Source organism: Rhea pennata, chromosome 24 (genome assembly GCF_028389875.1).
Source record: "Rhea pennata isolate bPtePen1 chromosome 24, bPtePen1.pri, whole genome shotgun sequence".
In the NCBI taxonomy this organism is placed as follows: Eukaryota; Metazoa; Chordata; class Aves; order Rheiformes; family Rheidae; genus Rhea; species Rhea pennata.
Window position 1 is genome coordinate 5,303,765 of NC_084686.1, and position 22,050 is coordinate 5,325,814.

General features: G+C 62.0%; 1 protein-coding gene across 1 annotated transcript in view; it reads left to right on the top strand.

Annotated features, from left to right (window-relative positions):
- The first annotated feature begins 1,350 nt into the window (after nucleotides 1-1,350).
- IGSF9B (immunoglobulin superfamily member 9B) overlaps nucleotides 1,351-22,050 on the top strand; it is a 51,246-nt gene continuing 30,546 nt past the window's right edge. The window contains exons 1-7 of the mRNA XM_062594605.1: nucleotides 1,351-1,426; nucleotides 13,095-13,292; nucleotides 14,202-14,348; nucleotides 16,300-16,451; nucleotides 17,821-17,938; nucleotides 19,745-19,886; nucleotides 20,121-20,266. Of these exons, the coding sequence (XP_062450589.1) occupies nucleotides 1,363-1,426; nucleotides 13,095-13,292; nucleotides 14,202-14,348; nucleotides 16,300-16,451; nucleotides 17,821-17,938; nucleotides 19,745-19,886; nucleotides 20,121-20,266 (967 nt within the window). The 5' untranslated portion in view covers nucleotides 1,351-1,362. The remainder of the gene's footprint in view (nucleotides 1,427-13,094; nucleotides 13,293-14,201; nucleotides 14,349-16,299; nucleotides 16,452-17,820; nucleotides 17,939-19,744; nucleotides 19,887-20,120; nucleotides 20,267-22,050) is intronic.

Sequence of the window (22,050 nt, forward strand, 5' to 3'; positions counted from 1 at the left end):
GAGGTGAGAAGCAGCTCAGCAGCCAAACCTCTCTCCAGCTGCTCTTCCGAAGTTGTGGGCATCAGGAACCCAATGAGTGCTGGGGGCAAAACTGCATGCCTTCTCAGCCACCTGGGCCAGGCCCCTCCTGCCTGGCTGCGTTGTCCGTCATCTCTGGGGCCAATTCCCCGTGGGAAGTGAGCCAGGCTGTTTGCCCATCTGGTGTCACCAGAGGTCTTTGCAGGGAAGAGAAGCAGGCTGAGATGGGAGAGTAGAAAGGGACTTTCAATGAACCTCTTTCCACTCTTTCCTGTTGGAGGTCAAAGGGAGTGGGCCTCAATTTCCTCTTTTCAAACTGAGAGGCATGCTCAGCAGGGCACCAGGGCTGTGCCAGGGACACAGCAGGGAGGAGGACGGGGTGGTGCAGAGCCATGGCAGGTGGCAAGGAGGTTGCACAGGGATGAAGGGAGCTGGGGCAGGTGGCACAGCAGGTGGTGGCAAGGTGACACAGAACTGGATCAGGTGGCACAGCTAGGGACAAGAAGGTGACCCTGAGCTGATGTCTGGTGGCAGGGGCAGGGGATACAGCTGGGGACAGTGAGGTGACCTCGAGCTGATGCATGTGTGGCAGAGGCAGGTAGCATGGCTGGGGATGGTGAGGTGACCCCAAGCTGATGCATGGTGGCAGGGGTAGGGAGCACAGTTGGGGACAGGGAGGTAACAGAACTGATGCATAGCTGCAAGGGGCACAGCTGGGGGCAGAGGTGACACAGAGCTGATGCGTGGTGACAAGGGGCAGGTGGCACAGCTGGAGACAGGGAGGTGACACAGAGCTGATGCATGGTGGCAAGGGCAGGGGGCACAGCTGGGGATGGGGAGGTGACACAGAGCTGAGGCATGGTGGCAGACAGCATAGCCGGGGACAAGCAGGTGACCCCCAGCCGTGCCGTGCCGAGCCGTGCCGAGCCGTCCCGGCGCACCGCCCGCCGCTCCCGGCAGTGCGCATGATACTGCGGCGCGGGGCCCCGCGCGCGCCAACCCACCTTGAAACGGGCCCGGGCCGCGCAGCCAGCCAATCACCGCCCACTCCGCCGCGGCGCCGCCAATGGGCTGCGGGCGGGGGCGGTGCCGAGCCGCTAAAGGGCGCAGGCTAGGCTGCGCGCCGCGCCGTGCCGGCGGAGGGCAGGTGCAGCGCGGCGAGGCGGCGGCGGCGGCGGGATGGGCACGGTGGTGGCGGCCGGCGGCCGGCCCTGAGCCGCCCCTGCGGCCCGGCCAGCCCCGCTGCGGCCCGGGGAGCCGAGCCCCGGCCCGGCCAGCCCTGCCTCGCCCCGGCCGGGCCGCCCGGCGGGCGGAAGATGCTGCGCACCGGGGGCCGGTAGTACTATGATTTGGTATGTGGCCGCTTTGGTAGCAAGTGTGCTCGGCGCCCGCGGGCTGCCCGTCCAAGGTGAGTGGGGCGGCGCGTCCTGCTCCCCCCGGGCTGCGCCCCGTCGGGGCGCCCGGCGCGGCGGGGAGGCTCCGGGGGCACGCTCCCCGTGCGCCCCGGGGGAGCTTGTCCGGGGGAGGGGGGAGCTGGCACCAGGGAGCACGCACTGGGGGGGTCTGCACCGGCGGGTCTTGCTGCGGGGCGGGGGGAGCGCCCGGGGCAGGACCGCACTGGCAGGGCCTACTGCGGGATGGGGGGAGTGCGCCCGGGGCGTTTGCACGGGCGGGGACTTGCTGTGGGGGGAGGGGAAGCGCGCCCGAGGAGGATGCACCGGCTGGGAGCTCGCCCCGCGGTGCGGGTGCGTGGGGCGCGCCGTGGTTCCGCGTGGGGTTTGCGCCCGCTCGGCGGGGGTGAGGACGAAGGACTCGGGCTGCTGCGGTCGCGGCGTGGTGCCTTTCTGAAGCCGTCCTGCGGAGGGAGCTGCGGGGGCGCCCCACGCGTGCCCACGAGCGTGGGGGCCGGCGGGGTGGCTGCCGGCGGTGCAGCGCTGCAGCCTCCGGGCCCGTCTGCACCTCCCCTAGGCGCTGCAGGGCTCCTCGGGGGAAGCTGGTGAGTGCGGGGCTGCTCTCTCCCCTCCCCTTGCCTTCCCCTAGGCTGGGGGCAGCAGCAGGCAACAGCCCCCCCTGCTCGAAGGGGAGCAGCAGAGTTTGCCCTTCTGTGCCAGGCTTTGCCCTCTGCCTGTGCAAGGGGAAATGCAGAGGGACTTAGCCCCTTCCCTGTTTTTCTTCCCCTCCAGTGCTTTGGCTGTGCCTGTCTCTTGCTCCTGCCCACAGGCTTTTGGGGTGATCTTGTTCCTTGGGACCTTGGTGTCTCTGTCAAACTGCGGGTGGCCACCCTTCTTCCTCCCCTGTTTTGGCATTGATGCTTATTGCTCTTCCTGGGTAGACTGAGGCACAGGGTTGTCCAAGGTCAGGAGGGAGACAGTGGTGGGAATAACCCTAATTTTCCTGCTCAGGCTTCCTGTCCCTCAGCTGCCACCTCCCTCCCTCCCTTCCTCCCTCAGCCCACAGCAGTCCCTGCAGGTGGAGGGTGAGCTGCGTGCTGCCTGCGCTCGGCTGCTGATGCAGCATGGTCTCCTGAGCCCGCCAGCCTCCCCAGCGGCGGTGCGGGGAGTGTGCCCTGCTTGGGCAGCTGGTCCAGCGGGCGACTGCCCCGTTTACCTGAGCGCCGAGGTGCAGAAGGGGTCGGTAGGTGGGCTGGGGACCGCGGAGCGGCACTGTGGGTGTGTAATTCAGCCCTGCCCATGGGGATGCAGTGGCTGCCAGCAGAAAGCAATGGCTGGCTAACAGCCACCGCTACTCTTCCCTCCCCGCAGCGCAGGGGAATACTGCCTCGCAGGCGCTTCCTCGGTGATCGCGGGCGGGCTGGGAAGGCGGCTCGGCACACGCTGGGAGGCCCGCAGTGCCCGCCGCGGCGTCAGCGCGCTGGGGAGGGATTCCTCGAGCTTGTGATGTGCTTGTGCACGGATGTGAGCAGGAGAGCCTCTGCCCCTCCGCACCCCGCCGCCGTCTGGGCATCCTGCTTCCCCACGCCAGGGTCCTGCCTTGCTGGCGGCTCCGCGCAGGGGGCTGGCTGTTGTGCGGCAGCCGGTGTGGGCTGCGGGCTGGGGTCGCTCACTGTGGCTGCCCTGTTGGTGTGATGGGCCACTCGTGCCTGGGGCTGGTTTGAAGCCGCAGCCAGCTGCTCTCTCTCTGAAATGCATCCTGCAGTGTGGCAAGGCAGGAATTTGCAGCAGTGGTTGTAGAGGATACCTCTGCCTCTCGGAAGAGCAGAGCAGGGAGTTGGATGCCTGGGATCTCAGGCTGCTGAGGAATGCCCTTTGCAGGTCGGCATGTCCTGGACAGGGCTCTTCAACTGTGCCAGTGCTGTGGGGCGGGCGCTGGACAGGAGCGAGTGGGCTGCCGGGGGCTCCGGGTGCAGGGGCGTGCGTACGGGGAGGTGCCTACGTGTGTACGTGCTGAATGAGTGTGCTGTGAGTAATGCGTGGGTGGGCACTGTGCGTACTGGTGAGGGGGTGCCGCGGGCCAGCCTGGGGGGGGCGGGGAGAGACGGGGACTGTGGGGACAAGGATCTCGCAGGAGTTATGGCAACTGGAGCAGCTCCTGAGCCCCCGTGTCCTCCCTGCTTGGGAAGGTGAAGATGCCCCCGGGGTCCTGGGGCTGCATAGGGGGCTGGAAGGCAAAGCAGAGGCTGCCTGGTGGGGATGACCCCGGTGTCCCCTCAGTCCCCGTGCTGCAGGGGTAGGGTCTTGCTCCTGCTGCAGTCACAGCCACTGGATGCAGGAAACCACTTATATGGCGTTTAGCAAGGCAAAAGCCAGCGACTCCTGTGGGTGGCTGTCAAACCCCATCTCGTGGGAGCGACCGGAGGCAGTGAGGATGTGGCTGTAGGAAGGAGCCTGCAGCACGTGGCTGGTGGCAGGGCACCGTGGGTCTGCAGCATCCCCTCTGCTGTCCTGCTATCCCCTGGGGAAGGCTGGCCGTGGGCATTCCCCAGGCTGGTCTCCGTGCCTCTGCCCGGGGAGCTCCGGTTTGCCTGGTGCGCCGGGGGACCTGTGGGTTTGCTCTTTGCCTGTAGCACGGCTGGCTCTTCCTTGGTGCCCAGCAGTGGCCGCTGCTCTGGCTTGACCTCAGCCATCCCTGCAGCGTGTCTGTCCTGAGTCACTGGTCTGAGCGCTTAAGGGCAGTGCAAGTCACTGCTGGCGGCTCGCCTTGCTTCCCCCCCTCCTCAGCTCGCTTTCAGTCTCCTCCTGGGCTGGCTACCTTCTCCGGAGGGTACCCCTGCACGTGAGCCGTGGCAGCTGAGGGGATGCGGGGCAGGCTGAGACTTTCCCTCTGCCCCACACAGGGCACTGGGTGCTGTTTTTGGAGAGCCCTGACTGGACTTACCCCTTGGGATTGGAGGTCTGCCCATTGGGAGAGGGGGCTGTGGCCTTCCTCCCCATGCCTCCTCCCTGCAGAAATGCAGGGGGCTTGCAGCAGTGCCCTGCCAGCAAGTAGTCCTCTTGCCTCGCGAGGCTTTCCGAGGGCTTTCCGAGCGTTAATCCGCTCAGTGAGGGAAGGAAGGCATGTTATCCTCCTCTTACAGTGGGGGGAGGAGAGCTGGGCACAGGCAGGGCTGTGGCGGTCCTGGGGCACGTCGTGAGTTGGTGTTGGAGGAGGGATCTGGGCTCTTGGCGTTCCTTGTGGTGCTGTGACGCTAGGGGATTTCCTCAGTCTCCCACGAGCTTGATGTGGACTTGCACAGCATTCCCGCAAGAGGAAACGCTCCTGGATCTGGCTGTCACGGCTCGTCTTGGGTACGAAAGATGGCTTGACTTGGCGAGTTGTGCCAGACCTGGCGAGGCTCCCGCTGAAGGGGCCCCTCAGACCATGGCGGGTTGTGTTGCAGCTCCGACCTTGGCTGTGCAGAGCTGCCTGTCTCCGTGCTGCCGTCGCGGAGCCTGCCTTTCCGGAGGGCTGCTCTGCCTGCATCCCGAGGGCTGGCTCTGCTCTTGGCGTCTCCTCTGCTGAGTGTCACGTTGTTGGTAGGGCACCTGGAGCCAAAGACCTAAAGGCCTGGCTGGAGGGAGATGGTCTGTGTGACATGAGAGGACTGGTGGAGCTGCTCGTTTGCTGTGGAGGCTTTTGGACTGGAAGCCACTTGCTTTGGCACATACTTCTGCCAGAGCTGGACATCTCACTGCGTTCATCTGGCAAGGGGCTGCTTTGGCAGTGGGGTTAGCCAAGGGCTTCTAGGGGTTGGCTCAGCTCCTGTGTCCATCATTCTCCAGGCGATTTTGCTAAGCTTTACCTGTTGGATTGGAGCATGTGGGATCTGAGAAGGGCAGGACGAGATGTGTCTGTCTTGATAGTAGATTTGGCTTTGTTATTGGGTTTTTGCAGTGATCCTTTCCTTGCTTGGTTGCTTTTTGATGTAGAAATTCAGGTTACCCTGATGGATGGGTCCTGCAGACCTTCTCTGATCCTCCCCAAAGATGCTGCAGGGAAGGTTAACACTAGTTAACCTTGGCTTGAGGGTGGAAAAGAGGCCCTAGAGATGGGTTATTACAGTCCCTTCCTAGGCTGATGAGGATCTTTCCCTCTTCCTTCCTATGTGATAGATGTCTCCTGAGCTCGGGTCCGCTAGAGATCAGCTGGCCTTGAGAGCGCTAATGAAAAATAGCTTCATTGCTCCTGCCTCACACTGTAGAAAGCTGGCGTTGGTGGGAGGATTGCCTGAGCCAGGAACTGCATGATTCAGGAGCTGCTGGCGGGCATCTCGGCTGTCAACATGCAGAGTGTTTGCATCAGAGTTATTAGTTCTAGGGTTGTAAAAGCGCCGGGGTTTGAGCAGGTGTCAGCACGGTTTGGGTTTGCTTGCGCTGCTCGGTGGGCAGGTTGCACGTGGTTGCTGCAGCTCTGGCTGTGCCCTGCTCGTGCCTCCTCACCTGGGTGCTCCTGGGCCCCTGAGCAGGGCCCCCCCCCCACCCGAGGGCGGTTCGCGCTCGGTGTCCCGCCGCAGCCGCTCGGCTCGGAGGTGTGCGGGGGGCTGGTGGGCAGGCGGTGGGAGCTACCGGTTGCTGGGAGATGGCTCCCGCTCGGCGGATGCTGCTTGTGCTCTCCCAGCCCCCCGGCCGTGATGACCGCCGAGCTAGACTCGCGCCCCGCGCGGGATGTCCCTCGCCCCTCCAGTCCCTGCGGAGGGGCTCGCGCCGACCGCCTCCGTGAATCCGGTGGCTGCGACCCCGGCGCGCGGACCGTGAAGCTTGTCCCCTCCGGCTAATCCCACTCCTTCCCCTGCGCTGCCTCTCGCCGCGTGACCTTGAGGCGAGTCGCTTGACCTCCGCACGTCGCCGTCAATCCGTCTGGAAAATCCGGTTTCTAAGGCAGGAACGGCGCTGAAAGCCCAGATGTTGCTCTTAAGCTGGGAGGAGGGGGGCTGGCGGCCGAGAGGCGGGTGCCCCTCGCAGCCGATGAGGCGATGGGGCACGGCTTGCAGGACGGGCCCAGCTTTCGCCGTCGTTTCCGAGCTGAGCGAGCAGCTAATTGCAGCTTTCCGCTGCCCGGCTTTTCTTGGCATCCCCGCGGTGCTCCCGGCCCCCAGGCCACGAGGGAGGGGACCCTGCTCTCGTGCCCCGCCAGGCTCCATATGCGATGCCAGCGGCCGTGTCCTCGGAGGCACCCGCGACGTCCTGCCTCTAGTGCTGGGAACGGGATGTGTCGGAGCGCGTCTCGTCTCTGTGTGCTCTGGCCGCCCTGCGGCAGAGGGGCAGGGAGCGGCGGTGCCGGGCTGTAGCCCCCCGAGCCACATGTGCCGCAGGGGGTGCGGCAGGTCCAGGGCCTTGTGCGTGCTTCTTGGCAGTCCCCTGTGGTCGGGCAGTGATGGGTCAGGCAGGCAGGAGGGGAGGTCTGGTGGGGCATGGTGCCTCTGTCCCCATCAGTAGAGGTGCAAGGAGGTTTGAGGCTCCTGGGGCTTTGGTTGGCCTGGAAAGCGTGTTGCTGCACCCCTGATGAGCAGGGATGTGTCTCTCGGGGCTCGTTTCTGGGTGGCAGCAGGGCGCTGACCTGTTAGCTAATAGGGCCCTGTGTGTGTCCTGTTGCCTCGGTGTCCTCATGACCTTGCATGACTCCTGCGATGGTGCCGGCTGCACGTGATGTGATGGCTCCGGCGCGCTCGGCACTATGGAAACCTCCTCCTGAGCAGCCTCCTGGGCTGGCAGCGCTGTGTTACGGCTGTCGGCAATGTGGAGAGGGGTTTATTGTAGCAGAGCTGCCTCCAAGGCAGCAAGCCGTGTTTCAGGTGCCAGCACGCTAAGAGTGAGGCGTGCAACCCAAGGATCTCCAGGTGTTTGAGAGCTCTTCAGCCTCGTGTTGCCCTTGGAGCAACCCTGTTCTTGCACAGGGAGCAGTAGGCAGGTCTTTATAGCTCCTGTGCGTCAGCCAGCTCCTGCGTGTTGCCTGCTTGTGTCCTTGCTTCCCCCCTCCTGGTGCAGGAGGAATTGGAAGCCAAAGCTTAGGTGAGGGTCTTCCCAGCCTTGGCGTAGTCATCTTCAGTCTTTGGGGGAGCCTTGCAATGGTGCTTTCTTTACGTGATGGCAATCTTCCCTCTTCCCTTTGGGACATGTTCAACTCCACCTCCACATCTTGTATTCTTGCCTCCTGGCACACAACATACTCTTATTTTTCCTGGATCCAATCTGATCACAAGGCCTGTTGATTAGTTTTTGTTGCTGTGGTTTTTTTCCTTGCGTGGTGTCCCCAGTTTTGTGTGAGCTTTGGGTTTTGTGAGATTGTGGGTTCAGATCCCTGCTGTGTTTCTCTCCGTTGCTGACCTTGTTTCAAAAGCACAGGTTAAGTTCTGAAACCCCCTGAACTTGGCTGGAAAACCAAGTGAGTTTAAAAATACACTTTTGTTTGTGTTCTGTTTCTTCTGGCGTCTGTGGGTTGTTTTCAAGCATTTCTCTAAAAATGGGAAGGTGCGAAACTTTTTTCTTTTTTTAATTGAAAGCTGCAGTTCTCATTATTTATATGCTTTCAGGAGCTGAGACTTTGAGGGAAACTTGCATGTGGTGTGGTCGGGGCAGCAGGAGCTGTGAGCAGGCATCTCTTAGTACTGGCTGTTAGCACAATGTTTATGGCTTGGGAAGGGGCAATGTGCCCATTTTACGGTCCCAGTGGATGCCTGTAAAACCTAGCTCTGTTGCTCCCTGAGCTGTCCCAGCACTGGTGGGTAGCTGAGCACCATCCAGTTTTCCTTCTGGAAAACAGGGACAGGAGGGCACTTTGTGCCTGGGTCCTTGTGTGTAAGGACCAGCTTGTGATTCCTATTGAAGATGAAGCGAACTTCTCTGATCTTTCCTCTCTCCACTTGATGTTCCTCCTAGGACATCTCCAGCCTGACTGTGTCCCTGCAGAAGGGAGGTCACCAGTCTGGGACCTTGGTTTCAGGTGGAAGCTATGGATGTGGAGGCAGCAGAGCTTTCCTGGGAGGGAATTCATGAAGGTCTCTCCTGACAAAGGAAGGACACGATGGGGCTGGTGGCATGGACGGCTGGCTGCTGGGCAGAGAGCCCTGCTCCCTGCAGGAGCTGGGTGCTCGTTAGCTGTTGTGGCTGTCAGTCAGCCTTGCTCATGTGGAGGTGAAGCTTAGTCATGCGTGCAATTACCCACCGGCCTTTTGATTAGACACCGGCGCTGCAAGCTGCCAGGAACTGACCTATTTTCCTCTGTGCGTGTTCTTGCGTTTCCAGTCCAGAGGCCATGGGCAGGCATGTGCGCGGTGCTGGGTCCTGCCGGCGGGGCACGGGTAAGCTGTGGGCTCCTGCTGCTGGCAGCTTGCATGCATTCACATGCCTCATGTTGGTCTGGGCTCTGCAGGTCCTGGGGACTGGGCTCCCTTCTCCTGGGGTGCGCTGAGGAGCGTTGGGCTCTTCCTTCTCTTTTCAGGGAGCGGAGAGGGAATTTTGGCTCTTTTCGTACCTGTTGTGTGTCTCTGGGTGCAACCCAAGCAGGCACGGCCAAATGGCTTTCAGATGGACTTGGCTGTCACTCTTGGATGAGCTGGAGATGAGGCTGCTAGCGTGAAACCCCAGTGCATCCCTCTCCTTTGGGTTTGCTTGTTCAGCCTCTTGCTCGGTCCCTCGCTTCTCCCCCTTCTCCGCCATCCATTCTGTCCCTGTTTTTCATTTCTCCTTCTGTTAGCGTCTTGACGCGCTCGCTGTGTTTGTGGCCTCGCTCAGCTGTTCGTGCAGCCGAACTCCCCCGTGCTAGCTAGTGAGCTGGGTTTGAGCCCCCGCGTTGCCCACAGACGGGGAGTCCCCTGCGCTGGTGGCCCATGCTGCCCGGCACGGGCTCCCTCGGGCCCGCTCAGTGGGAGCGTGGCTGGTTGGGGCTGGGTCCCAGTGTCCCTGCAGGTAGTGGTGTCCTTGGCTTTGAGTCTTAGGGCTTCCTGCTTGGCCTGTCCCTGGAGAAGTGACCCACTGTCTCTGGTCGCCTCTGGTTTGCAGGGGGGGCTGTGGTTCTCAGTGCTGGCGGCTGGCTCTGGATGTCGGGCTTTGGGTCTGTGCACAAGGCAGGAGGAGCTGGAGTCACCTTCAGAGGACAGGCGGCTGCCTAAGAATGTAACTTGCAGTGTGGCGGCAGGATGTCCCCGGGACCCACCCCGGAGGTGTCAAGGCACGTGGCAATGGAGGTGCGAATCCCTTCCGAAGCAGCGTGCTCCCCAGCTCTGCAGGCGCTGCCCTGGGCATCTCGAAGAGGTGGCGGTGGGCTGGGGCGGGCTGAGGGCGCTGCCAACGGCCTTCTCGCTCCGGAGGACAGATGGAGAGGCAGGCACCGTGGCGAAGGGGGAAACGTGCTGGAGCAAGCTGCCTCTTCCCTCCCAGGCAGCGACGAGCTGCTCCTGCACTTTATTTTATTTTCTCCCCTTTTGTGCTGAGAAGCCATTAAAGGCCTGAGCGGAGATTAAATTACTGACTGAGTTCCTGCCAGCAGGGCTTGCGAGGAAGGGCCTCGAAAGCCAATCTCACTGCCCGCAAGTGGGAGCTGCTAATGGCCTGGGGGTGTGCAGGGCTGGCAGGGACCAGGCAGGGATGGGTGGGCTGGAAGGAGCACCCAGCACCCCTTGCTGGGCCAGGGAGCGGGCTTTGCTCTCCGTCGGCCGTGGACGTGGCAGCTGGGCTGCTGCTCCCCTTGGAGGTGGCGGTGCCCTGGCTCCTCGGGGGGGTCCCCACGGCAGCTCCTGCAGCGCTGTGTGCCCACTCTGCAGGTGGACGGGGGGTGGGCGAGGACGGGAGCCGGCGAGCATGCCAAGCTGCAGTGAGTCTGGCCGGTGCTGGCTGTTCTCCAGCGGTGTGTCGGGGCGATCCCGCAGCTGGTGAGGGCTCCAAGCCGCCACGCTGCCCGTGGCACTGTGGACCTGTTCTTCCTGGCTCGGGCGAGATGGGTGCTGGAGCCTGGGGGGCTGGGGAAGAGCTTGTCCTTGGATGCTCTTGAGCTGCACGTGACAGCCACCGTCCCTGGGAAGCGGAGAGGGACCGTGGGCAGGGAAGGGGGAATCCCAGCGCATCCGGTGCTGCTTCTCCTCCCTGCTGGAGGAGCTTGTCCTGGTGAGCTTGGAGGGTGCCGAGGCTGAAGGCTGCTCCAGCTTCAGAAAGCCCAGTGCAGCCCCCGACCCTTCCATCTGCCGTGGGCTCCCGCTGGACACGCACAGCGGGCTGCCGCGGCTCAGCCCCGGAGCAGACCAGTGCGCTTGGCCCCCGCCTGCCCCCGTGCAGTGCATCGGGGTGCTGGCGAGGGGCGCTTGCTGTGCGCGCCGAGTGGGGGCCAGGCCAGGTCCTGATGCCACTTCTGCAGCGCAGCAAGGCCCCGGGGCGGCAGGGAAGAGCTGAGAGCCCCTCCTGTGCTGACAGGGTGCGAAAGCCGGAGCTCGTTGGCAATGCAGCGATAATGAGGGCCAGCAAGGTGCAAGCGTGGCGTCATGGTGGCGCGAAGGGGGCCGGGGCTGCGTGGGGGAGGGAGGCAGCAGAGCGGCTGTGTGCGTTTGGGCACCTTGCGCTGGCGCGTGCGTGCGGCCGTCCCTGCGCCAGGCAGGTATGTGGCCCCGCAGGACCTCCCCGTGGCAGCTGCTGGAGAGGAGAGCATCTCGTGTGCTTGCTTGCAGCAGGCATCCAGTGCAGAGGGTCTCCTCGCTGCCTGCCCCACGCTTGCTCCTTGCCGACATCGCTGCACCTTTGCACCCCCTCCTTCCCTCTGCCCGGGCCACCCTGGGAAACAGCCGTAATCCGTCCCTGGAGCCCTGTCCGCGGATGCCATGGAGGAGCGGGGGAACCTGGGTGGGCGCAGGGCCATGAACCTTGCAGCAGGGAGCTGGGCCTGGGCTGCGGCTCGTGCGCTCTCCGTGCTGTCCGGCTGCCGCCCGGCTCCCCCTCCCGCGGGGCCGCTTTGATGGTAAGCTCGTCGGGTGGCGCGGAGCGGGCCTCTTGCCGGTGCGCGCTTGTGCCGGAGCCAAAAATAGCCGGTGATGCTCGGCTCCCGCGGCGGGGAAGCGGTGATGTCACTCCCCGCCAATCACTGGCAGCCCCGCGGAGCAGAGCGGAGGAGTGGGAACGTGCTTCCCCGAGCATCCCTCCCCGAAGGTCCCCCTGCGCAGGAGGCGGCAGCTGCTTGCGGGTGGCTGCCGGGGGGAAAGAGAGGGGCCCTTCCCCTCCTGGCTGGAGGAGATGGGCTCAGCGGGGCTAAGCCGTGTGTCGGCAGCTCTGGAAACCCCCATCCGCCCCAGCCCTGCCGTGCTGCTGCCTCCCGGAGAAGGGCCTCGCCAGGGGTTTGCAGCAGGGCGCAGATCCGTGGGGTGTGGGTTGCCCTCCCAGCACAGGGAGGAGGGAAGGGGCTGGCGTGTGGGTTGCCCAGCCCCGCAGCACCTTTCCTGGGAGCTGCGATGGGGAGAGGGGCTGGCTCGGCACCTCGCAGCGCTGGGAAAGGGTGTCAGCACGGCGTGGAGCGGCTGCGGGAGCGGCGGTGGGGTGCGCCTTGCGCCCTCGGCAGAGTGCTGCGTCGGGGGCCCTCGTGCAATGCTGCCCCGCGGCTTTCGGTAGCCGCGAGCTCTGAAACCCTCCCCATTGCCTGGGTTGTGCTGACAGCCCGAGCTTTTCCCTGCTCCAGCTGCCAGCATGTCGATGATTTGTGCTTTCTCAGGGCTTTGCCCCCATCCGGCGGCGGGAGCCGCCTTTCTGCAGGGGATGAAATGCTGGAGGGAGGTGAGTGGCGTCATGGGTGGGCTGGGGCTGGGCTGCTCTCTCCTGCTTTGAAAGTCACACTAAGGACGCTGAGCTTTGCTGTTGATGAAAAGGGCAGGATGATGACAGGACACGGCCGTGCTCGGAGCCACAGCCGGGGTGGAGCAATGCCTCGGTGTAATGCTGAGACGGAAGCGAGGTTAATTACCCCAGCCAGAAGCTGGACAGAGCGCTCGAACTGCAGGTCACAGCTGGCTTTCAGGCCTGGGCCCCTGGTGGCACTTGAGAAGGAGCAGGCTTGGTACCTGCTCCTGGGGTGACTGGTCCCACTCAAGGCTTTCCTGCGGAGCGACTGCTTTTGGGGAAGGCTGTTCCCAGGCAGGACGTGGGGCACAAGCCAAATAACCTTTTTCTGCCCCCAGGGAGTGAGACGGCCCTGGGGATGCTGCTGGGTTGGGAGCAGCGCTGAGCTCCCTGCATGCACCCCTCTGCAAGGGGGCAAGAGACAACCCAAGAGCGGGGCACTGGGGAAGGGTCCTCCACCAGCGAGGCCATCGGGCATCCCCCTCGTTTTGGGGTAGGGGAGGCCTGCAGGGGACACCTGTCCTTGAGTGGGGAAGGCGCTTCTCTGGGGCGCTGCCCTCGATGGAGGCTGCAGGACCAGGCGGCTGGGGACGCTGGCTGGGCTGGGCGCTGGTGCCATCAAAGGCTCTCCTCGCAGGGTGAGTCACCTGTCTGGGAGCAGGCATCATCTCCGCTTGGTGCGCCAAGGGCTGGCGTTTTGGCGTCCCGGGCGGTCCTGGCTCTTGGGCTGTGGTGGGCACAGTTGTCCGGCGGTGCTTCCCTGCGCGAGCGATGGGAGCTGCTGCTGCGACCTGGCTGACGGGCACCGTTTTCTCCTTTTTCCTTTTGCAGGTGCCCACGGCTCAAGGGAGGAACCCGAGTTTGTGACCGCTCGCGCTGGCGAGAGCGTGATCCTGGGATGCGACGTCATCCACCCGCTCACGGGGCAGCCCCCTCCCTATGTCGTGGAGTGGTTCAAGTTCGGTGTCCCCATCCCCATCTTCATCAAGTTCGGGTTTTACCCTCCCCATGTGGACCCAGAGTATGCAGGTCAGTGTGGTGGTTGCCTTCCTGCTCGGCGCAAGGCTGTGCTCAATCTGCTCCATAAGAAATCACGCTTGCTCTGCCTCTCATTGCATTCTTTCCACCCAGTTGGTTTTAATTAAGCAGCAACACTAGGAAGCCAGCTGGGCTGCGTGGGACGGGAGCAACCGAGGCAGAGAAACCCAGGGTGATGTGTGGTGGCAGTGGCTGCTGCTGCTGCTCACGGGAGCAGCTGTGAGCCTGAGGTGACGCTCTGGGAGCAGGACCTGTGCTCAGCCTCCTCTGGGAGACTTATTCCCGTCCACCTCCGAGCTGGAGCCAGGGACGCGTGCCAGGCAGAGGCGGGAGGTGCCTCCTGGAGGAGCAAAGCCGATGTGGCCGCTCTCCAGTGTGCCACCTTCCCCACGTGGCTGGCGGCTTCTGGTGGCAACTCCGAGGGCTGAGATGGGCTCAGGGCTGGTTTCTCCGTTTCCTTACCAGCCCTCGCCCTTCTGCCGAAGTGGCTGGCCTGGGGGGTGCTCGGGTGGGAAGGGTACAAGCGCAGGCTGCCGCAGCCTGTGCTGAGACCCACCAAACTCGCCTGGTTCTGGCTGTCTTGCTGCCGGGCTGGTTCCCCCGGCTGCGGGCCGGTTCAGCCTGGGGCACCGAGGGGTGTTGCCGGCAGGGCTGGCGGGGGCAGACCTGCTTTTGGGAGGCTCCCAGGCCGGGGAAAGGGCTGTGGGCCACGTCTGCTCGAAGGCTGTATGGGGTGAGCAGAAGGCCTCCGTGACGGCGAGCGGACGCCGCTCGAGGCGCCTCACCTCGCAGCGGCAGCTTGCTCGTCCCTCCTGAGCTCGTGCGAGGGCTGGTGGCCGGCGGGACCGGGGGAGGCCGTGGGGCGCCCGCCCCGCTGACGGGGCCGCGCTCTCCCCGCAGGCCGGGCCAGCCTTCACGACAAGGCGTCGCTGCGCATTGAGCAGGTGCGCTCGGAGGACCAGGGCTGGTACGAGTGCAAAGTGCTCATGCTGGACCAGCAGTACGACACCTTCCACAACGGCAGCTGGGTGCACCTCACCGTCAACGGTGAGTGCCGGCGGGCAGCGGCGCCGCGTTCCTCTGCGGGTGTCGCTCCCGGGCTCGGCGACCCGCGAGGCTGCATCAGGTGCCTCTGCGAGGCAGCCGGCGCGTGTTGGCCTGAGTCGAGCTTCACCCTCCGTTTCGGCTCTGCTGGGGTCACTTCTTAAGCCCAGAGGTGGCCGGTGGGACAGTGCTGTGGGGTTTGGGACGGGGCTTGTTCTGGGAGCGCAGGGACGTGCTGCCGGCTGGAGTAACAAGTCAGCTGTGGTGGGGTAACGCTGGGGGACGGGGACGTGAAGGGCCGGAGGCTGGGGGACGTGGGTCCGTGCATTGGCCCGGGGGTCGGGAGGTGCAGCGAGGATGCCGAGAGGAGGCGAGGAGCGGCGTTGCAATGGGGTTCGAGGCGGGGAAAAAGCAGCCCCCCGTGTGCGCACGCATGCGGTGAGGGTGAGCGAAACCCGAGCTTTCCTCGCTCCTCGGCGGAGGTATCCGGGGAGCCAGGGGTCCCGCTGCAACCCTGCCCCGGCTGGGACAGCAGCGCCCTGGGAGCGCTGGTCCCCAGCGCGCGGTGAGCGCACGTGGCCGGCACCTCGCTGCAGGCCTGCGTGCGCTGTCAGCTCTGCACCGGCGTCTCTTGAATCGCTGAGGGGTGCTGGGCGTAGAGTGTACTTGCATCTTAAAGAAAAAAAAAAAAAGAGAGAGAGAGGAAGAGCAAACTTTGTAATTACATAGTGTAATTATGTGAAGCTTGTTTAAAGGAAAAACATAAAGAAGCAGGGCTAGGGACGAATCTCCTCTTTCAAACAAAAAGATCAGAAAATCAAATTTTATTTTCTTGAAATTCAGATTTACTTAAGTTGCTTTTTCGTTTTGTTAACACTGTGTATTAAGCTAATTAGCAACGTCTCCTTTTCCATGCCGGGAGTTGTCTTTATTTCTAGCCCGGGCGGCGCAGCGGCAGGGCTGTGCCTCTGCCTTTGAAGCAGCCTGCCGTGACGCGGCCGGAGGAGTGGTGCAAGGGCTGCTCGCAGCCCTTCACCATACGTCTTGCCTGACCTTGAGCGTTTTATCCCTCGTTTAGGGAGGACGCTTGTGCCGCAGCACAAAAAAAAGGCGCAAGGTGCCCTTGCTTAGCCAGGAGCCTCTGCTAAGTCTGCGAGTCCTCAACTTTGCTGGATTTGATTCAGCGGCTCCCCTCCGGAGCCCCGGCATCCCCTGCAGCCGTCCTGGGGCTCCCGCACTTGGCTCCTTTGGCAGAACCTGGTGTTTGCCAGAGTTTCTGGTGCTGAGCGCACAGGGACGTAATAACAAAATAATAACCGTAATCCTCGAGGTCTGTGGAATTGCTTTCAGGGGGAGGGCTTTGGCTTCCCCGAGTGCATTAGAACACTTAATTTTCTTAGGGGAAAATAAAAATCATTTTTGGGAGAAACAAAATATAATTCTCTTTTTCCGAGCAGATTAAATTGCCAACCTGTCTTCCCTGAAAGTGGGCTTTAACAACTGCTGGTAATTAGGGGCGGGCTGTAATCCTGCCAGCCTCTTTAATCAGAAAGCAGTCTTTCGATCTGCACTGCGGTGTTTTCCTGTGTTTTGACAATAGTGAGCCCAAATACAACGGGGAAAAATCGCACAGTGCCCTGGCGCTTCTGGGGAGGGCATGGCTCAGCGGCGGGGTGCTGGGGAGGAGGGCGCTTTCCGCCCTGGCAGGAGCAGCTGGGGGTGCTGCTCCCAGGCCCCTGGGGATGCGCCGCAGCGGGGCTGAGCCCCCCGGGGCTGTTGGCCGAGGTGGGGAGCGGGCGGCGGACTCCGTGGGCGTGGAAGGGGCCCGGTGGGGTTTCTGGCTCAGCTCCAGCGTGCGACTGGAGCCGGCTCCTGTAATTGCTGCAGGATTGGGGTGCAGGGGGCTCTGCCGGGGCGGGCGGCGGGCTCACGCCGGTGTCCGCGTGCCCCGCAGCTCCCCCCACGTTCACGGAAACGCCGCCGCAGTACGTCGAGGCCAAGGAAGGCAGCAGCATCACCTTGACCTGCATGGCGTTCGGGAACCCCAAGCCCATCGTCACCTGGCTCCGGGAGGGAGAGCTGCTGGGAGCCGACGGGAAGTACCAGGTACGTGCCAGGCTGGAGGAGGGGGCTGCGCAGCCGCCGGGCTGCTCGGGCGCTCCCAGGTGCTGGAAATACTGCCCAGGCTGGTCCTGCGCTGCTGCAGCCGGGTAGAAACTGCGGATAACGCTGGGGCCAGGGGCTGGTGGGCGCGAGACGGGAGCTGAGCTCTTCACCTTATTTCCCCTGGAGCCGAGGGCCGGGCTGGGTGCGGGGGCAAGAGCCAGCACGTGCGCCCACGTGTCCGTTTACCTCCATCTGCTCCCTGTCCCTTTTCCCTCCCCCTCTGCTCGTTACCAGCTTGCAGCTCCAGGCTGGTAGAGGAGGCCGGGCAGGGACGTAGCGTGTCCAGCAGCTCACGCCGCCAGCCCCGGGCGCTGCCTGTCCCTGGCTCCCTGGGCACCTTCCCGCCTCGTGGCTAGGTCCCTGCGGGCCAGGGGCAGTGCTGGTGGCCGGGTCACTTGCCACGCCGTGCCCGGTCCCTGGGACACAGCTGCTCTCCCAGGCAGAGATTCCATGTGAGCTGTAATTGGCAAATCAGGCATTGGAATCAGTGCGGGCACTAATGAGAGTAATTAGGAATCATTTGTTACTAATTGGAATAGAAGGATGAGGCAGAGAGAGTGCAGGGAGGGAGACTGGCTGGGAACAAGGCTTTCACTTTCCACGGGGAGAGGGTACCTCCGGGGGTGGCACCGTGGCCCACGGGACAGGTAGCTACCAACACTGCTGCCTGGCAGGAGATGGAAGACGGAGGTGCTGGAGGAGGGGGAGCCACCGGGCAGCCACCAAAGCAGTTCCCCTTGCCTGGGGGTGCTGGGGCTTGCAGAGCCCCTTGCAGAGCAGCTCCTGTCCCGTGCCAGCCCCAACGCGGGCCGTCGCGGGTGCTGGTGGGGCTGTGCAGGGTGCATGGTTCTGCTCGCCGTTCCCTGGGGGATCGGGAGCAGGTCCCGGCAGAGTGGCGCGGGGAGGGGATCCTCCGGTGAGACTTCCTCCTTGTAAAATGCTGATTGTTTGGAAATATTTGGCAGGAACGGAGCAGTTGGAGTCTGGTGTGCGTCAATCACTTCTGCGGAAGATGAATACATTGCAAGCGTTTTTTTTTTTCTTTTTCCCTTGGCATTGAGCAGAAATGTGTGTTGGTTTATTAATATCAAAGGCTGGCAGAATGGGAAAACCCATTTCTCATCTGCCTCTAAAAGCAGTCATAGCTCTCTACTGTCAGCTCCTCCTAGCCCTTGGGCGAAGCCGGCCAGGCGTCTCAGGGCCGGCGGGTTTTGAACTTGGCGCCGTGGAGCGGGCGGGTGCCCTCCACGAGAGGGCCCTTGGGTTGGTGCCCGCGTGTGCTCAGGCGCCTTCCGCTCTGCTCCCCCAGGTGAGCGACGGGAGCCTGACGGTGCTCTCCATCAGTCGGGAAGACAGAGGTGCCTACACCTGCCGGGCGTACAGCGTCCAGGGGGAGGCTGTTCACACCACCCGCTTGCTCGTTCAAGGTAGGTTTTCCTGGTGGGAGCCGCTTGTGCTCTTCCTTGGTGTCTCAGGGAGGCTGGAGGGGAGCGCTGATCCCTTCGGGAAGGTGCAGCGCGGGGAACGTGGTGGCTGTGCAGGTCCCGTGCAGCTGTGCAAGAAGCAAGAGCATCCACGTATCCATCAAGGTATTTTGAGTGACTGGCAAGACACTACTGAGGAGATTGCCAGATCTTTCTTTCTTTAACCCATGTAGTGCTTTTATGCTCACTCACTGCTAAACTGCTTTCTCTAAAGCTGAGAGCCTCTGACAGTGCCCTGATGTGCTCTGTGCCCTGCAGGTGCGTTAGGGATGATGTTTATGGGGCTGGAGCACTGTAAAAAGAGTAACTAGAAACATCCCAGCACCCAAAGAGCAGCGTGAGGGTGAGCCCAGGCAAGCGAGGCAGCCCCAGGCCGGTCCCTGGCACGGCCTGGCCTGCAGCGGCTGCTGCACCGCCTCCTTGCAGCCTTCTGTTAAAAGCACCATCAATAAATAAACAAGGAAATAAAGCCCAAACCCCAGACATTTAAATAACATTAGAGGCTGCCAGCTCATCCGACCACGCGGAGGAGAGCAGGATTGAGGCTGCCTCTGCCTCCTGCAGCGGAGGCAGGGCTGGGCTCCAGCCAGCACCGGGACGGTCCCAAGCTACCGCGCTAAAAGCCTGGCGGCCCTTGGCATGTCCAGGGAGCTCGTCCCCGTGCTCGCCCTGCCCTCTCGGCCCAGGATGAGCCTGCCTTTCCCCAGGGGCCCTGGTGCTCCTCGCGGGCTGCTGCAGCCCCTCTCTGCCTCGGCACGCGGCCCCCAGCACCGCGCGCTCTGCTGCGTGTTGCAATGCTCCGAAACCCTTTTCCAACCCGATTAGTGCCTAGCTGGGTGGGTACCGGTGTGCAGGGCACTCTCAGCGTGGTTCCTTTGAGAGAGTCTCCAGCCTGGTCCCCTGGCCCAAGTCGTCCACAGCGAGGCCGTGGCGTTGCCCTGCGGGGTCCTGCTGCTGCTGCGGGCTCTGCGAGGGCAGCGTGCCTGTGTGGCCTACATCTGTTGTGCCTAGTGCCCAGTGGCTCTGCATCCCGTTTATAGGACAGAAATCCACTTAATTGGGGCACCCCGGTGGATAGGCTGTCATGTTGATTAAGCAGCTGTGCCGATTAACAGCCGGGCTCTGATTGCGGCTCGGTTTTGTTTGGGAAGCAGGGAAAGATTGAGAATGTCACCAAGCGCCTTGTCAGATAGCAATGACACATGGCAGCTCTCCTGTTCCCTGGGACTCGGCTCCCTCTTTCATTAAATAAATGTTTAATTAGGTCAGTGTCTACCAGCGGAGAGAGGAGCTCGGGATGTCCTGTACCAGTGCGCTGCTTTCTGTCGTGGAAGTGAGCTATGAGCGCTTGCGGGTTGGCTCCGCAGTCCCAGCAGTTTGCCGCTTTCCCCTGCATTTTTCCCGCAGGCTGTACAAGCATGGAAACGTGCTCCGGATGGAGAAACGCATTAGCTGTGTGCCTTGGGAGACGAGGCAGCGCTGCTGGTTATTAACGCAGGGCAGAGGCTGGGGGGAGACGCGAGTTAGCCAGCTGGGAAGGAAAGGGCTGGCGTGCTCCTCGAGGACCGCCCCGGCTCCCTCCCGCGCGTCGTCGGGCCGCTCCGTCCCTAAGCTGGAGGGAGCCATGAGGCCCCGACCTGTGCTGTGCTGGTAGCACGAGCCGGGACGACGTGCCTCCTCGCTGGGAGGCTGCCTGCAGCCCGCGGCTCTCCTCTTAGTGGCAGAGGTGACTGTGCTGTCCGCCCCCAGGGCCCCCCTTCATCGTTTCCCCTCCGGAGAACATCACGGTCAACATCTCCCAGGATGCGCTGTTCACTTGCCAGGCCGAGGCGTACCCGGGCAACCTCACCTACCTGTGGTACTGGGAGGAGGAGAACGTCTACTTCAAGAAGTAAGTGCAGGGCTGGCCCGGGTGGGACAATGCTGCGGGGTGCTGAGCCTGCTGCCCAAGGTGGTGGCCCTCTGCCCAGGTGGGGTTGCGTGTCCTTGTCTGGTCCCAAATTGTGCAGGGCAGCCCTTGCTCCCTGCCCACAGATGGGGTAGGAATTGCAGTTTTGCATCTCGGGTTCCCTGTTTTTATCCGTACAGCTTTTCCCCCTTTTTCTCCTCCCTTCCTCTTCCACAGTGACCTGAAGCTGAGGGTCCGGATCCTGATTGATGGGACGCTGATCATTTTCCGGGTCAAACCGGAGGATGCGGGAAAATACACCTGTATCCCCAGCAACAGCCTCGGCCGCTCGCCGTCCGCCTCTGCCTACCTGACAGTGCAGTGTGAGTGGAGACAGTAGGGCCGAGACCGGAGGCATGGACGCCTAACGAGCCATCAGGCGCAGCAGGATGCACCCGGGTCTAATAATCATACTGCCAGTGCTGTATGATGTGCAGGGAGACGGGGAGGTTCAGGCTGGTGCAGCAGCAGCCTTGGGATATACATCAAATCACACTAGATCATTGCATCTGTGGCAAGTTGGGAGGCTTGGCAGAGTTTCTGGGTTAATTATTCTGCTTGATGCAATGGCACCCAGCATTCGGCGTTTTGTGTCGGGCTGTTGATGCACTGAGGACCTGGGAGGTCGGCCCCTGGTGTGTCGGAGGAAGGTGATGGCTCCTTGCTGTGTACAGCAGGTGTCTGGGGTGACATCCCCTCCTGTCTTGGGTGCGTACTGCAGGCTGCTGAGCGCTCTTCCCTTTCACGTGCCTTGGGGCACATGGTTCAGTCCAACTGTGTCCTAAAGCCGAGAGGATCTCACCAGCTGCAGGGAGAAGTGATTCTCCAAATCTAGCACAGAGAGCCCCTGGGGCTTGTCCCATCTTGTATGCTAGGGCAAAAGGGTGAGAGCATCTTAGCCATATTGGAAATGTGTGTCCTGGGTGACTGGGGATGTCACATTATCACAAATAACGCAGTTTGACTGCTATCAGTGTTCACCTTTGGCTGAAGTGGTTGCTCTCAACGTAATTAGGTGAGCATCTTACTCTTGCTGATAGAGCTCTCCAGGCTGAGCATGTGAGCTGCCTGCCGGTGGCAGCGGATGCTCACAGCAGGCTTTCCTCATCAGCAGTATCTTGTTGGGCATGGAAATACCACATCAGGCTCTTAGTATCAAATACCTACTTATATTAGTCAGTATTTATTATTGAAGTTAGTTCTGGTGGCATGGTTCTCCATGCATTTGTAGCTCTACGAGTAATATTTCTGGGCAGTAACTGATCTAAACAAAGAAAGGAGAACAGACTCTGAATGGAGTATTTCTTCCCACGCTTTTTCTTTCAGACTCCCTGTGCTTTAATATGTAGTGTGCCATGAAGGTCCTATGGCATTCAACAGTAATGGTCTAAATTGCTACATTTTGCAAATGCAGTGTTGCTCTGCTGTAAAACATTGTAGCATTTTTATTTCATAATGAAAGATGGGGTAGAACAAACTGGGCTTGAAATTCTGTTTTGGAGGTCTTAAAGCTTGTGAGTGCAGCCCAACCGCTGGTAAAGGTGTGTTAATGAAAAACCCTGCGTCAGCAGGGAGCCGCTATGAGAAGGGCTCGTCAGTCCGTTGCTTTCCTTACGAGCACAGATGAAGGGGTGAGATGAAGGGCAGGGGAAGGGCCTGCCCAGATACTGTGCCCGGGAAGATGTGATCTGATACCGTTAATGCACACAGCTGGGCTGCTCTCCGCTCCTGGGAAAGCGCGTAGTCTCAGACCATTACATCTGCGCTGCCGCTAATCCAAGACCTGTCGTCAATGCTCGTGGCCGTTAAAAATAGCTCTAGGTGGGGTTTGGACAATCTGCCTTTCAGACAGGCCTTGCTGGTCTTTGGTGCCGGCGGTTAAAGCCACGAGGCGTGCTTGGCTTTCTGTGCCTGTAAGCCTGCTTCCCGTAGGGAAGCCTTTGCTGGGGCTGACGCTTTGGAAGAGAAGCTTCCTGCTCTCCCCAGTTAGGTTTTCTCCATGCTCTGAGATGCGTCGGTTGTCCTCTTGCTCCCCACGGAGAAGGACGTGTCGAGGCTGCGTCACCAGAGCTGCCGGCACGTTAGCACCCGCAGGAGCGAGACCAGG